At 40.5% G+C, this 14,513-nt stretch overlaps 1 protein-coding gene across 4 annotated transcripts in view; it reads left to right on the forward strand.

Moving 5' to 3' along the window:
• The first annotated feature begins 4,567 nt into the window (after window positions 1-4,567).
• rasal2 (RAS protein activator like 2) overlaps window positions 4,568-14,513 on the forward strand; it is an 87,534-nt gene continuing 77,588 nt past the window's right edge. For 3 of the 4 annotated variants that reach the window (XM_029453174.1, XM_029453175.1, XM_029453176.1), the window contains exon 1: window positions 13,265-13,936. In XM_029453174.1, the coding sequence (XP_029309034.1) occupies window positions 13,426-13,936 (511 nt within the window). In that variant the 5' untranslated portion in view covers window positions 13,265-13,425. Of the gene's footprint in view, window positions 5,193-13,264; window positions 13,937-14,513 lie in introns of those variants that run through there. The other variant, XM_029453177.1, reaches the window with a different exon arrangement.

Raw genomic sequence — 14,513 nt, forward strand, 5'->3', positions numbered from 1 at the left:
GGTATCAGTACTTTTATTGTGTGGTATCAGTACTTTTACTGTGTGGTATCAGTACTTTTACTGTGTGGTATCAGAACGGTATCAATACTTTCACTGTGTGGTATCAGTACTTTTACTGTGTTGTATCAGTACTTTTACTGTGTGGTATTAGTACTTTTACTGTGTGGTATCAGAACGGTATCAATACTTTCACTGTGTGGTATCAGTACTTTTACTGTGTTGTATCAGTACTTTTACTGTGTGGTATTAGTACTTTTACTGTGTGGTATCAGTACTTTAACTGTGTGGTATTAGTACTTTTACTGTGTGATATTAATACTTTTACTGTGTCGTATCAGTACTTTTACTGTGTGGTATTATTACTTTTACTGTGTGGTATCAGTACTTTTACTGTGTTGTATCAGTACTTTTACTGTGTGGTATTAGTACTTTTACTGTGTGGTATCAGTACTTTAACTGTGTGGTATTAGTACTTTTACTGTGTGGTATTAATACTTTTACTGTGTCGTATCAGTACTTTTACTGTGTGGTATTAGTACATTTACTGTGTGGTATCAGTACTTTTACTGCGTGGTATCAGTACTTGTACTGTGTGGTATTAATACTTTTACTGTGTCGTATCAGTACTTTTACTGTGTGGTATCAATACTTTTACTGTGTGGTATTAGTACTTTTACTGTGTGGTATCAGTACTTTTACTGTGTGGTATCAGTACTTTTACTGTGTCGTATCAGTACTTTTACTGTGTGGTATTAATACTTTTACTGTGTGGTATCAGTACTTTTACTTTGTGGTATCAATAATTTTACTGAGTGGTATCAGTACTTTTACTGTGTGATATCAGTACTTTTACTGTGTGGTATTAGTACTTTTACTGTGTAGTATCAGTACTTTTACTATGTGGTATCAGTACGGTATCAGTACTTTTACTGTGTGGTATTAATACTTTTACTATGTGGTATCAGTACTTTTATTGTATGGTATCAGTACTTTTACTGTGTGGTATCAGTACTTTTACTATGTGGTATCAGTACTTTTACTGTGTGGTATCAGTACTTTTACTGTGTGGTATTAGTACTTTTACTGTGTGGTATCAGTACTTTTACCGTGTGGTATTAGTACTTTTACTGTGTGATATCAGTACTTTTACTGTGTGGTATTAGTACTTTTACTGTGTGGTATCAGTACTTTTACTGTGTGGTATTAGTACTTTTACTGTGTGGTATCAGTACTTTTACCGTGTGGTATTAGTACTTTTACTGTGTGATATCAGTACTTTTACTGTGTGGTATTAGTACTTTTACTGTGTGGTATCAGTACTTTTACTGTGTGGTATCAGTACTTTTATTGTGTGGTATCAGTACTTTTACTGTGTGGTATCAGTACTTTTACTCTGTGGTATCAGTACTTTTACTGTGTGGTATTAGTACTTTTACTGTGTGGTATCAGAACGGTATCAGTACTTTCACTGTGTGGTATCAGTACTTTTACTGTGTGGTATTAGAACAGTATCAAAACTTTTACTGTGTGGTATCAGTACTTTTACTGTGTGGTATTAATACTTTTCTTCTGCGGTATCAGTATTTTTACTGTGTGGTATTAGTACTTTTACTGTGTGGTATTAATACTTTTCTTCTGCGGTATCAGTACTTTTACTGTGTGGTATTAGTACTTTTACTATGTGGTATCAGTACTTTTACTGTGTGGTATCAGTACTTTTACTATGTGGTATCAGTACTTTTACTGTGTGTTATCAGTACTTTTACTGTGTGGTATTAGTACTTTTACTGTGTGGTATCAGTACTTTTACTGTGTGGTATCAGTACTTTTATTGTGTGGTATCAGTACTTTTAGTGTGTGGTATCAGTACTTTTACTGTGTGGTATTAGTACTTTTACTCTGTGGTATCAGTACTTTTACTGTGTGGTATCAGTACTTTTACTATGTGGTATCAGTACTTATACTGTGTGTTATCAGTACTTTTATTGTGTGGTATTAGTACTTTTACTGTGTGATATCAGTACTTTTACTGTGTGGTATCAGTACTTTTATTGTGTGGTATCAGTACTTTTAGTGTGTGGTATCAGTACTTTTACTGTGTGGTATTAGTACTTTTACTCTGTGGTATCAGTACTTTTACTGTGTGGTATCAGTACTTTTACTATGTGGTATCAGTACTTATACTGTGTGTTATCAGTACTTTTATTGTGTGGTATCAGTACTTTTACTGTGTGGTATTAGTACTTTTACTGTGTGGTATCAGTACTTTTACTGTGTGGTATCAGTACTTTAATTGTGTGGTATCAGTACTTTTAGTGTGTGGTATCAGTACTTTTACTGTGTGGTATTAGTACTTTTACTGTGTGGTATCAGTATTAGTACATTTACTGTGTGGTATCAGTAGTTGTACAGTGTGGTATTAATACTTTTACTGTGTCGTATTAATACTTTTACTGTGTGGTATCAGTACTTTTACTGTGTGGTATCAGTACTTTTAGTGTGTGGTATCAGTACTTTTACTGTGTGGTATTAGTACTTTTACTCTGTGGTATCAGTACTTTTACTATGTGGTATCAGTACTTATACTGTGTGTTATCAGTACTTTTATTGTGTGGTATTAGTACTTTTACTGTGTGATATCAGTACTTTTACTGTGTGGTATTAGTACTTTTACTGTGTGGTATCAGTACTTTTACTGTGTGGTATCAGTACTTTAATTGTGTGGTATTAGTACTTTTACTGTGTGGTATCAGTATTAGTACATTTACTGTGTGGTATCAGTAGTTGTACAGTGTGGTATTAATACTTTTACTGTGTCGTATCAGTACTTTTACTGTGTGGTATTAATACTTTTACTGTGTGGTATCAGTACTTTTACTTTGTGGTATCAATAATTTTACTGAGTGGTATCAGTACTTTTACTGTGTGGTATCAGTATTAGTACATTTACTGTGTGGTATCAGTACTTTTACTGTGTGGTATCAGAACTTTTACTGTGTGGTATCAGTACTTTTACTGTGTGGTATCAGTACTTTTACTATGTGGTATGAGTACTTTTACTGTGTGATATCAGTACTTTTACTGTGTGGTATTAGTACTTTTACTGTGTGGTATCAGTACTTCAACTGTGTGGTATTAGTACTTTTACTGTGTGGTATTAATACTTTTACTGTGTGGTATCAGTACTTTTACTGTGTGGTATTAATACTTTTACTGTGTGGTATTAATACTTTTACTGTGTGGTATCAGTACTTGTACTGTGTGATATCAATACTTTTACTGTGTGGTATCAGTACTTTTACTATGTGGTATCAGTACTTTTACTCTGTGGTATCAGTACTTTTACTGTGTGGTATTTATACTTTTACTGTGTGGTATTAATACTTTTACTGTGTGGTATTAATACTTTTACTGTGTGGTATTAGTACTTTTAGTGTGTGGTATCAGTACTTTTACTGTGTGGTATTAGTACTTTTACTGTGTGGTATCAGTACTTTTACTGTGTGGTATCAGTACTTTAATTGTGTGGTATCAGTACTTTTAGTGTGTGGTATCAGTACTTTTACTGTGTGGTATTAGTACTTTTACTGTGTGGTATCAGTATTAGTACATTTACTGTGTGGTATCAGTAGTTGTACAGTGTGGTATTAATACTTTTACTGTGTCGTATCAGTACTTTTACTGTGTGGTATTAATACTTTTACTGTGTGGTATCAGTACTTTTACTTTGTGGTATCAATAATTTTACTGAGTGGTATCAGTACTTTTACTGTGTGGTATCAGTATTAGTACATTTACTGTGTGGTATCAGTACTTTTACTGTGTGGTATCAGAACTTTTACTGTGTGGTATCAGTACTTTTACTGTGTGGTATCAGTACTTTTACTATGTGGTATGAGTACTTTTACTGTGTGATATCAGTACTTTTACTGTGTGGTATTAGTACTTTTACTGTGTGGTATCAGTACTTCAACTGTGTGGTATTAGTACTTTTACTGTGTGGTATTAATACTTTTACTGTGTGGTATCAGTACTTTTACTGTGTGGTATTAATACTTTTACTGTGTGGTATTAATACTTTTACTGTGTGGTATCAGTACTTGTACTGTGTGATATCAATACTTTTACTGTGTGGTATCAGTACTTTTACTATGTGGTATCAGTACTTTTACTCTGTGGTATCAGTACTTTTACAGTGTGGTATCAGTACTTTTACTGTGTGGTATCCGTACTTTTACTGTGTGGTATTTATACTTTTACTGTGTGGTATTAATACTTTTACCGTGTGGTATTAATACTTTTACTGTGTGGTATTAGTACTTGTACTGTGTGGTATTAATACTTTTACTTTGTGGTATTAGTACTTATACTGTGTGGTATTAGTACTTGTACTGTGTGGTATTAATACTTTTAATTTGTGGTATTAGTACTTGTACTGTGTGGTATTAATACTTTTACTGTGTGGTATTAGTACTTTTACTGTGTGGTATTAATACTTATACTGTGTGGTATCAGTACTTTTACTGCATTAACCTGCTCCACTTCGGCTCGTGCTTCTGAACTGTGATGCGCGCTCTCGCTTGCCCTGTCACGCAGGAGCGCGGCCGGTGGCGGGCTCGCGCACGGGTCGGTGGACAGTGGACCCGGGAGCAGCGGCAGCAGCGCGAGGAGCAGCCAGCCGGAGACACACCGTGAGTCCGCTCACTTCCAGCGGCTCATACAGGATATAACAGCCGCTTCTGGGTTGTCGTTTCTGGAACCAAAGGGAGAGGGGCTCCCTGCTTCTCCCGGACGCCGCTTTGTTGGGACATTAACGCCCGCTCAACTAACCTGGGAGAGCGGAACAATGAGGGAGAGCGAGCCGGGCTGCTGGACCACCGCCGCTGGCTGCTGCCGCCTCAGCTAACGGCTAGCTAGGAGCGACTCAACTCTCACATAACGGACTACAAACCGACTTTTAACGCTTTACCGCGACCTTTTAAACACTTAAACTTACATATTGTGTGATAACGTCCACTAATGGAGGGTTTATTTTAAAGAGGACAAGTTTTTTTTTTTGGATACTATGGAGACGGACTCGGTGGCAGGCGACGTGGAGTCTCTGCGCGGCGGACTGAGCCTCCTGGATCCCCTGGTGGACCGGATCCTGGTGGGCACCGTGTCCCAGCAGCAGGGATGGCTCCGGGTTTACGGTAAGAAAAGCCGACACACACTCACACAGGGGAGAGGGGGGAGGGGGGGGTACCCCACACTACTTTGCGGGGAGTCAGCAGGTAGAGCCAGGTAACAGCCGCGGTCCAAGGCCGAGGTCATGGCGGCCACCGGCAGGCTGTCTGAGGGGAAACCGGAGCTCGGTGTGTGCGCTTCTTCTCCCGGTGTTAACCTTCACTTTACACACAGTGCCAGCCTCCAGAGAGGTCAGCTGCCCCACCTCCAGCTGGGGTCACAGTTTTATTTGTTTCCTGGTAGTGTTGTGGGGGGTGTTTCTTGGAGGCTTGGCCCCTATAAGTCCTCTGGTTGGAGGGAACCCTAAAATCAGGGGTTCCTCATTACACGGATCTCCAAAAATAGATTCTCCTCTGTCTATAGACTTCATTATTTAGTTCATAAACCAGAATAATTAAAGGGTTTAGAGCTGCAATGATTAGTTGACTAATCGATCGACAGAACAGAAACATAATCATTGGAATTATTGAATAATTTTGATAATCGATTAAACAATAAAGTCATTTTTCAAGCAATAAATGCTGTTTCAGCCTCTCAAATATGCGTTTCTCTGTTTTCATCATATTAAAGTGACAAAACAAGTCATTTAAAGACCTTAGACTAACTGATGTCTATCTTTCACTGACATTTTATAGACCAATCTAGAAAATAAAATGATTTCAGAAAGCATGTCTCCTAGTTTCGCCAAGTCCAAATTGATGTTTTTAAATGTCTTGTTTTGTCAGTAAAAAAACCCAAAAGATATTTACTTTAATATGATATAAAACAGAAAAGCAGCACATCTCCGTATTTGACAGGCTTGAAAAATGGCATTTTGTAAAAAAGATTGCATTGCAAAATTACCGCAACGTTTAATCGGTTATCAAAATAGTGGCCGATTATTTTTCTGTTGATCGACTAATAAATTAGTCGACTAATCGCTGCAGCTCTAGATGTCACAGCAAAGGTCAGGGGGGATGAAAACAGTAGCATGCATCCTGTGGGAGTGTAAAAAGTGTAACTGTACCTTTTTTTAAATTGAAAATGATTAGTGACAGATGTCATGTGACCTGCAGGCCAACAACTGGGTGAAATGACTCGCACTGACCTCAACAGTAGACACCAGCTGTGTTTGTGACCTTCCCCTTCCAGCACTTTGTTCCTTTTTATTCCTGAAAATCAAAGTTTCCAAGAGTTGTGAAACTGTTTTCCGTGACAGTATCTCGTGGTGTGTGTCCCCCCCCCCTTTGGTTCAGCTCTGCGGGAATGAATGAACTTGAATGGTGACTTGTTGGTGGTATTGCTCACAGTCTGAGTCATAATAACTGGACACTGTAGTGGTAATGTAAAGCTGTCCACACCCGTCTGACCAGCTCACCTACACACTCACTAGAAAAGCTCAAATACTTTTAAAAAGTGTTTTTCTTGTGATGCGTTAATTGGCAGTATTGGCTTCTTGCCCATATTTTGATGTCTTTCCGACTTTTTATTTTTAGTGTTATGGCAATTTGCACACTAATGAGGCGTTCTTTACTTTTTAGCGTTGTGTTTGACGTTTGTTTTTGCAATATTCTTTGTACCGTTTGATTTGTTTGTGCCCTGCTACATTTTCCCCTGGGGATAAATAAATTAAACATCCTTCCTTCCTTCAGTCTGTCAATCCTTTGTCGATTCTCCACAGAGTTCTCCTGTCTCTGATTCAAAGGTTAAACATCCGAGTTTCTCCTGCACGCTGTTCGGCTGCCGCTAACATTTGTTCAGCTTGTTTCTCTGAGAACTTAAGATCCAGACGTTCAGGACTAAAATCCTTCATCCTTCAAATACAGAGTTAAAAACACCAGGATGTAGAAAGTGTCTTAAAACTGGAGAAACAGTTTATGAAGCTTCTGCAGACAAACACAACGCTGACGCTGCTCAGAGGGGAGACGATGACAGGAGAGAGAGGAAACGTTACCTTCAGGGACATTACACATGTCTCTGTCTCACTACATATACAACACAGGACTGATGACACCATGACAGGAGAGAGAGGAAACGTTACCTTCAGGGACATTACACATTTCTCTCTCACTACATATACAACACAGGACTGATGACACCATGACAGGAGAGAGAGGAAACGTTACCTTCAGGAACATTACACATCTCTCTGTCTCACTACATATACAACACAGGACTGATGACACCATGACAGGAGAGAGAGGAAACGTTACCTTCAGGGACATTACACATTTCTCTGTCTCACTACATATACAACACAGGACTGATGACACCATGACAGGAGAGAGAGGAAACGTTACCTTCAGGGACATTACACATTTCTCTGTCTCACTACATATACAGGACTGTCTCAGAAAATTAGAATATTGTGATAAAGTTCTTTATTTTCTGTAATGCAATTTAAAAAAACAAAAATGTCATACATTCTGGATTCATTACAAATCAACTGAAATATTGCAAGCCTTTTATTATTTTAATATTGCTGATTATGGCATACAGCTTAAGAAAACTCAAATATCCTATCTCTAAATATTAGAATATCATGAAAAAGTATACTAGTAGGGTGTTCAACGAATCACTTGAATCGTCTAATTAACTCGAAACACCTGCAAGGGTTTCCTGAGCCTTGAAAAACACTCAGCTTGGTTCAGTAAACTAAATCACAAGTATGGGGAAGACTGCTGATCTGACTGCTGTCCAGAGGACCATCATTGACACCCTCCATCAGGAGGGTAAGACACAAAAAGAAATGTCTCAAAGAGCAAGCTGTTCACAGAGTGCAGTTTCAAAGCACATCCACAAAAAGTCTGTTGGAAGGGGGAAATGTGGCAGGAAACGCTGCACAACCAAGAGAGATGACCGCAGCCTTAACAGCATTGTGAAGAAGAGTCGCTTCCAGAATTTGGGGGAGCTTCAAAGACAGTGGACTGAAGCTGGAGTCCAGGTATCAAAAGCCACTGTTCACAGACGTGTCCGGGAAATGGGCTACAATAGCCGTATTCCCATGGTCAAGCCACTTCTGAACTCAAGACAACGGAAGAAGCGTCTGACTTGGGCTATGGAAAAGAAGCACTGGACAGTTGCAGAGTGGTCCAAAGTCCTCTTTTCAGACAAAAGCAAGTTTTGTATTTCATTTGGAAGTCAAGGCGCCAGAGTCTGGAGAAAGGCTGGAGAGGAGCAAAATCCAAGTTGCTTGAAATCCAGTGTGAAGTTCCCACAGTCAGCGATGGTTTGGGGAGCCATGTCAGCTGCTGGTGTTGGTCCACTGTGTTTCATCAAGCCCAGAGTAAATGCAGCTGTGTACCAAGAGATTTTAGAGCACTACATGCTTCCGTCTGCTGAAAAGCTCTATGGAGATGAGGAATTCATTTTCCAGCATGATCTGGCACCTGCCCACAGTGCCAAAACCACCAGTAACTGGTGTACTGACCATGGCATTACTGTCCTCGATTGGCCTGCCAATTCCCCTGACCTGAACCCCATAGAGAATATGTGGGGTATTGTGAAGAAGAAGCTGAAAGACACCAGACCCAACAATGCTAATGAGCTAAAGGCCGCTGTTGAAGCATCCTGGGCATCCATAACACCTCAGCAATGCCACAGGCTGATTGCCTCCATGCCACGCCGCATTGATGCAGTAATCCGTGCAAAAGGATTCCCAACCAAGTACTGAGTGCATTAATGGACATTTTCAAATGTTTGATTTTGTTTTGCTGTTATAAATCTTTTTTTTTTACTTGGTCTGAGGAACTATTCTAATTTTTTGAGATAGGATTTTTGAGTTTTCTTAAGCTGTAAGCCATAATCAGCAATATTAAAATAATAAAAGGCTTGCAATATTTCAGTTGATTTGTAATGAATCCAGAATGCATGACATTTTTGTTTTTTTAATTGCATTACAGAAAATAAAGAACTTTATCACAATATTCTAATTTTCTGAGACAGTCCTGTACAACACAGGACTGATGACACCATGACAGGAGAGAGGAAACGTTACCTTCAAGGACATTACACATTTCTTTGAACACTACTCACTAAATATATAACATAGGCTAGTTATTTTAGACATTTTAATCCAAAATATGTACATATTATACAATATCAATGTGAAGCAGTGTTTGTTCCCATGTGCCCTAAATGCAGCGTTGGTATCTGTGGAAGCAGGACTGTGTCAGGATGTTTGCTCTGCCTCCCTCCCTCCCGCCCTCCCGGTGTTGGCAGAGTGTGATGTCAGCAGCTAGTTTGTGCCGGTGATCTCACCCGGCAGGACTCCGGCTCGCTGCCATCCACAGCTCACATACCTCAAATACATCCAACAATGGCTGCAGCCTTCACATTCACTTTGTGTTACAATCACATATTTATATGTTTAGCTCGCAATCAGCAGATCGTATGTGAGATCATCTTTACTGCAGAGGTGGAAGAAGTATTCAGATTCTTTACTGCAGTAAAAGTGCTAATACCACACTGAAAATACTCGTATAAATCCTGCATTCAAAACCGTACTCAATTAAAAATATGTACTTAAAGTATTGATTGTGCATTAAAATGTAGTTAAAGTAGTTAAAGTAAAAGTACATTCAAAATCAACAAATCTTTTTTACTTTGTACTGCAACTGCTGCACAACATTTTCCCTCGGGATGAATATTATTTAATCTTCTGATGATTTCGACTCTTTGGCGAGATGACTGTATGATTATTGATCTTCAGTGCGTCCCATCAGCCCGCTGCACACAATGTGTGTGTGTTTTAATCCATGCGTGTGTGTCGGCTCACACTGACAGTGTGTTATCCAGAGAAAGGCAGCAGTATGTAAGCCTATTAAAGCTGACCCCCCCCGAGTCAGAGTGCTCATCATTCACAAGTTAAATCGTGAGGACAAATGTTGTCTTGTGACTTGATCCTGAACCGTGATGTGTTTTCTGTCACTTTAAATATGAAGCAGTACATCTGACTGATGTATTTTTAATTAAATGTGACATTAGTGGTGTGACGTGTCCCAAGTGTGAGGTTTAGATTCTTAACAAAGCTTCCATTAAAGTTTGACTAAATGGAATGAATCTTACAGGATGGTATTCAAGCTTTTTGGCCCCAAACTGTAATGATATAATTAATAAATATAAATAAATGATCATGTTGAGCCCTATGACACCCCCTAAAAATGTATTCAAATCCTTTTAACGGCTGCAGACACTAAGAAAGTTCAAATCAAATTGGAAAACAAAACAACAATATTTAGTTCCTCAAACTACTAGGAAATTAAATAAATAATAATAAATCATTCTATAGATGGATATTATATTTATTTGTCTTTTCAATGGAATCGTATCGTGATTAAATCACATATCGAGATATCGTCCAATAATAAAAAAGTAATTGATCAAAAGTTAGTATTACCATTTATTGTCACTACATATAAATGTATTTTAATAAAACACTGTTGTTGAGCTGCAACTAACGGTTATTTTCATCATAGATTAATCTCCTACTTTATCTTTAAATGTCTTGTTTTGTCTGAACAAAAGTCCAAAACTCTAAATATAAAGTGAGATATATGCAATGGAGAAACAGAGGATCCTGTTATTTGAGGAGCTGGAACCTGAAAATGTGACATTTTTTATTCCTTATTTTTGCCGGCAGCCTTCAGATGTTTGAGCTGACGAAGGATGTTGGATGTGGCGCTGCCCGCTTACATTTTTCAGCCGTCATATTGGACGGGGGATTGTGGGAGTTTGTTGTCTTCGGGCCAATTCACACCTGAGATCCCTGCTGGATGAGAGGCGACGATTGGACTGCAGCCAACTGCATGTTTCCTAAATGTGAAACGTGCAGATATTCACTCCGTTTACTGCTGTTTGCATTCATCATCCTGAAGGAGGAGGAGGAGGAGATGAAGATTTATATTCATATTCTAAATGTTAGTTCTATTACCAGGTAGTAAATCAATGCTGCAGGTTCAGCTCTTCAGGACAATGGAGACTGATCACAAGGGGAAATGGAAAGTTCCTCACAGGCCTGGCTGTTATCAGGATGGGGGGGGGGGCGTAGAGACAGGATTTCCCCTCTGAAACAAAACAAGAGTTGAGCGTCTCTGGACAAAAATAAGCTTCTGTCTATTTCAGGACACACAGTGGAAAAACACAGCCGGACGTTTTATTTTATTTCAGGGATCCACCTGCTGCTGGCCGCCGCCGTAAACTGAACTCTTGAAGTTGTGAAGTGCATTTTTCACATTTCAAAGATTAAATGGAGGAAATAAAAGGCAGATTATTCAATAATCAATAAAACTGCTGTTGGTTTAGACACATTTAGATATTCAGCGATTTTTGACCTTGAAAGTTGATGTGACGGTTCGGAGCTCTTCGTGATCTTCAGTTCCCTCGGCTGAGTTAGAAATTCCTGTCGTCTGACGGCAGCGAGGGCATCGTCGCCCTCCAGCAGAGACTCGTGGGAGATTTACCCAGCATTCATGAGGCCCGGTGTCCCTCCCTCGGCTGATTTATTGGTCTCTTTTATGGCCGCTGGTTATTTTTAGTTGGAGGCTGCCGCCGCTGCTGCCGGGTCTCCGGGTTTCCGGCAGGATGGAGATGAGAAGTGGACAAAGTGGCGTCTAATGGAACGGCCGCTTTAGTTTCATAGTCTGAAACTCCTCTGACTTTCCACCTGATTAACTTCCTCCCAGAGTCCCTGTTTGTCCCCTCTCGTGTTTCCTCTCCTGATGTTTAGGAGCAGGAATGTTTGGGCGTAATGCCAGGAAATGTATTACATTCCAGATCTGCAGTCGGTGTAATATCCGGGAGATTCCCAGGTGAAGCTGCAGGTGTGAAGAGGCTGAAAGGAGTCAGCTGATAAGAGGTGTGAATGATGTCTCTGTGGGGTCGATGCTTCCTGCTACCTTCCGTCTGCAAAACGTTTATCTATCCTTCTGTACAAACAGTGGAAATATGGCAACTGCGGCAAAATCTGAGCCACGTTCAGCTCCGTTAATAAAATTAACTCACTTTTATTCATGGCGATGCTTTTGTAACTTCAAAGTGTTTTTAAATTTGCTAACGCTCTGATTCACGCCTCTGACAGGACCTATCTCCATGGCAACGGCAGCCAAGGTTCATGGGTATTTTAGTATTTAGAACCTTGTTTCTGAGAAAACTCGGAGAGCGCAGACCTCCGCCACGGCCAAGCGCCTTAACTCGCAATGTTAACAAAAGTGAAAAATAATTCTTGTACACGCCCTTTGATCCGCTCAAATGTAGCGGGTTCTTCCTCGCTCTGTGCTGCACCCGTCCACCCAGTTTCAGGTAAATCTGTAAACCTGCCGACAGACGGACTGAAAACATCACTTCCTTGGCGGAGATTATAAATGAATCGTAGAAATGTGTAAAATAACAATTGATTGATCTGGTATTGGTGCTTCAACCTGGGGGTCGTGTTGGCTCTCTGCTTCACTCCCACACACACTCGCATGTGAACAGGAAGTCTCTGGCAGGATTTTGGACTCTCTGTCCCCGTTGTGTGATTTTGGAGGAGGACTTGGCTCCCGGTCCAGGACTCCTCGGCTTAGCCTGCAGCCTGGGTCTTAGCTGTGACCTACATGCAGCGTCGCCCGGACACCAGCCGCTTCATGATCCAATAAACACTGACATGTGGGTCACGCAGGGCTGCGAGTCTTTTAAACTTAAACCTCGACTGGTTACTGCCCGACAGGAAGAAGAAGAAGCTTAACAGGAAGTCGTTTCGAACCGAGAATGTCATGGTCACAAATATAAAAAATTAACGTTCCGTAATTCTTATGTCTAATTTTATTCATATTATTTTTATATATATATATTTTAGTCGTTTAAACTTCAGTCAGAATGTTTCATAACATAATGTGTACACTGATGATGAGGAACGAGAAGGCTGACGCACTAAAGTGTGTGTGCAGTTTCAGTTTCCAGCCTGTTCTCGGGGGAAACCACAGCCTGCTGCTTCTGTGTTTGGTGAAACCTGATTGGCCGGGCTTAAAAGAAACTTTGTCTTCATCTGACGCGTCACTTCCTCCCAGGAAGACGAGTCCGTTGAGAAAGAGCTCGAGCTTGCCGTCGACATGAACACGAACCCGACATGACAACTAGTCTTAACAGAAATGTGTCGTTAGGGCGAACCAGCTGTTTCGTCCGTTTTGGAGGCCTCCATCTGCTCGCTCCTGCGGCCTGGAGGAAGTCTTTGTGTGCTGGACCATGAGTGGAAGTCAAAGGCCCCCTGAGGGCTGCGAGGGTCCAGTCCAACCTCCCCGTCAGGCCTCGTACCGCTGGCACTATTACAGGAAGCCATGGCAGAGATCCGACCCCCAGCCGCCTCCTGAGCAGCCATTGGACCGATACAAGTGGAGGACATCTGCTCACCTGGCAACAGCCAAGATGGCCGCCCCTGAGGGCAAAGGGCACAACACGGAGCGTCTTCACCTGCGGCTGCTCAGCCTCCCGAGTTTCAACATCGCCCCGCATGACCGGAGCGGAGATCAGCCCTCCACAGGACTCCACGAGGGCCAGACGAGGCCCGGCTCTCTGCGCGGGATCTTCCCCTACCTGAGGTCCATGTCTGAGCCCGGTTCAGGCAGGGGCCCGGAGAGGACGGTGGTCAGGAAGGAGGGGTCAGAGCGTAGAGCTCCCTCCGTCAGCAGCTTCCTCACCTCGTTCTCTCGGAGGATCAGCAGAGTCCTCAGGGACCAACCTGAAACGGAAGAGTGTGGTAGGATATCGTTTACCTGGCTTCATTCTGTCTTCGTCATTATGGTAGAAAGTCGTGAAGGGAAATATTTTGTCTTTGAACTCATCCCAGTTGGAGAGATTGCGCAGTTGTTCACGTGAGGGTTAAAAATGATGATTAATTGATAATATAACAATACATCTGTGAATGAATCCAAATCCAAGAAACTAGTTACTGTAATGAGTTAATTTAGACTTTTCTTTCCTAAAATATAATTAATTTTCTAGATATTTTCTAATAATTTTCTAGAAATAGAGTAAGCGTTTAGAAATGTATATAAAAACCTTTTTTCTCAAAATATACATTTTTGTCAATATTTTTCTCAAGTGAACTTCTTTTAGAGATATTCCAACCTTTTAATAAAGATAAAACAAACCTCTTCAAATATTGCAATTATTTTGGGGCTTGGACGTAACAAACATTGAAGACGTTACCTTCAGTAAATGGGAAATTCACTATTTTCTGTCATTTTATAGATGAAAATAATCAGTTGATGAATTCATTCTAAAAATAATCATTAGTTGTATTTTTGTCCCAGACTACAGTGCTCATTGATGCA

Source organism: Cottoperca gobio, chromosome 17 (assembly GCF_900634415.1).
Source record: "Cottoperca gobio chromosome 17, fCotGob3.1, whole genome shotgun sequence".
NCBI classification, from domain to species: Eukaryota; Metazoa; Chordata; class Actinopteri; order Perciformes; family Bovichtidae; genus Cottoperca; species Cottoperca gobio.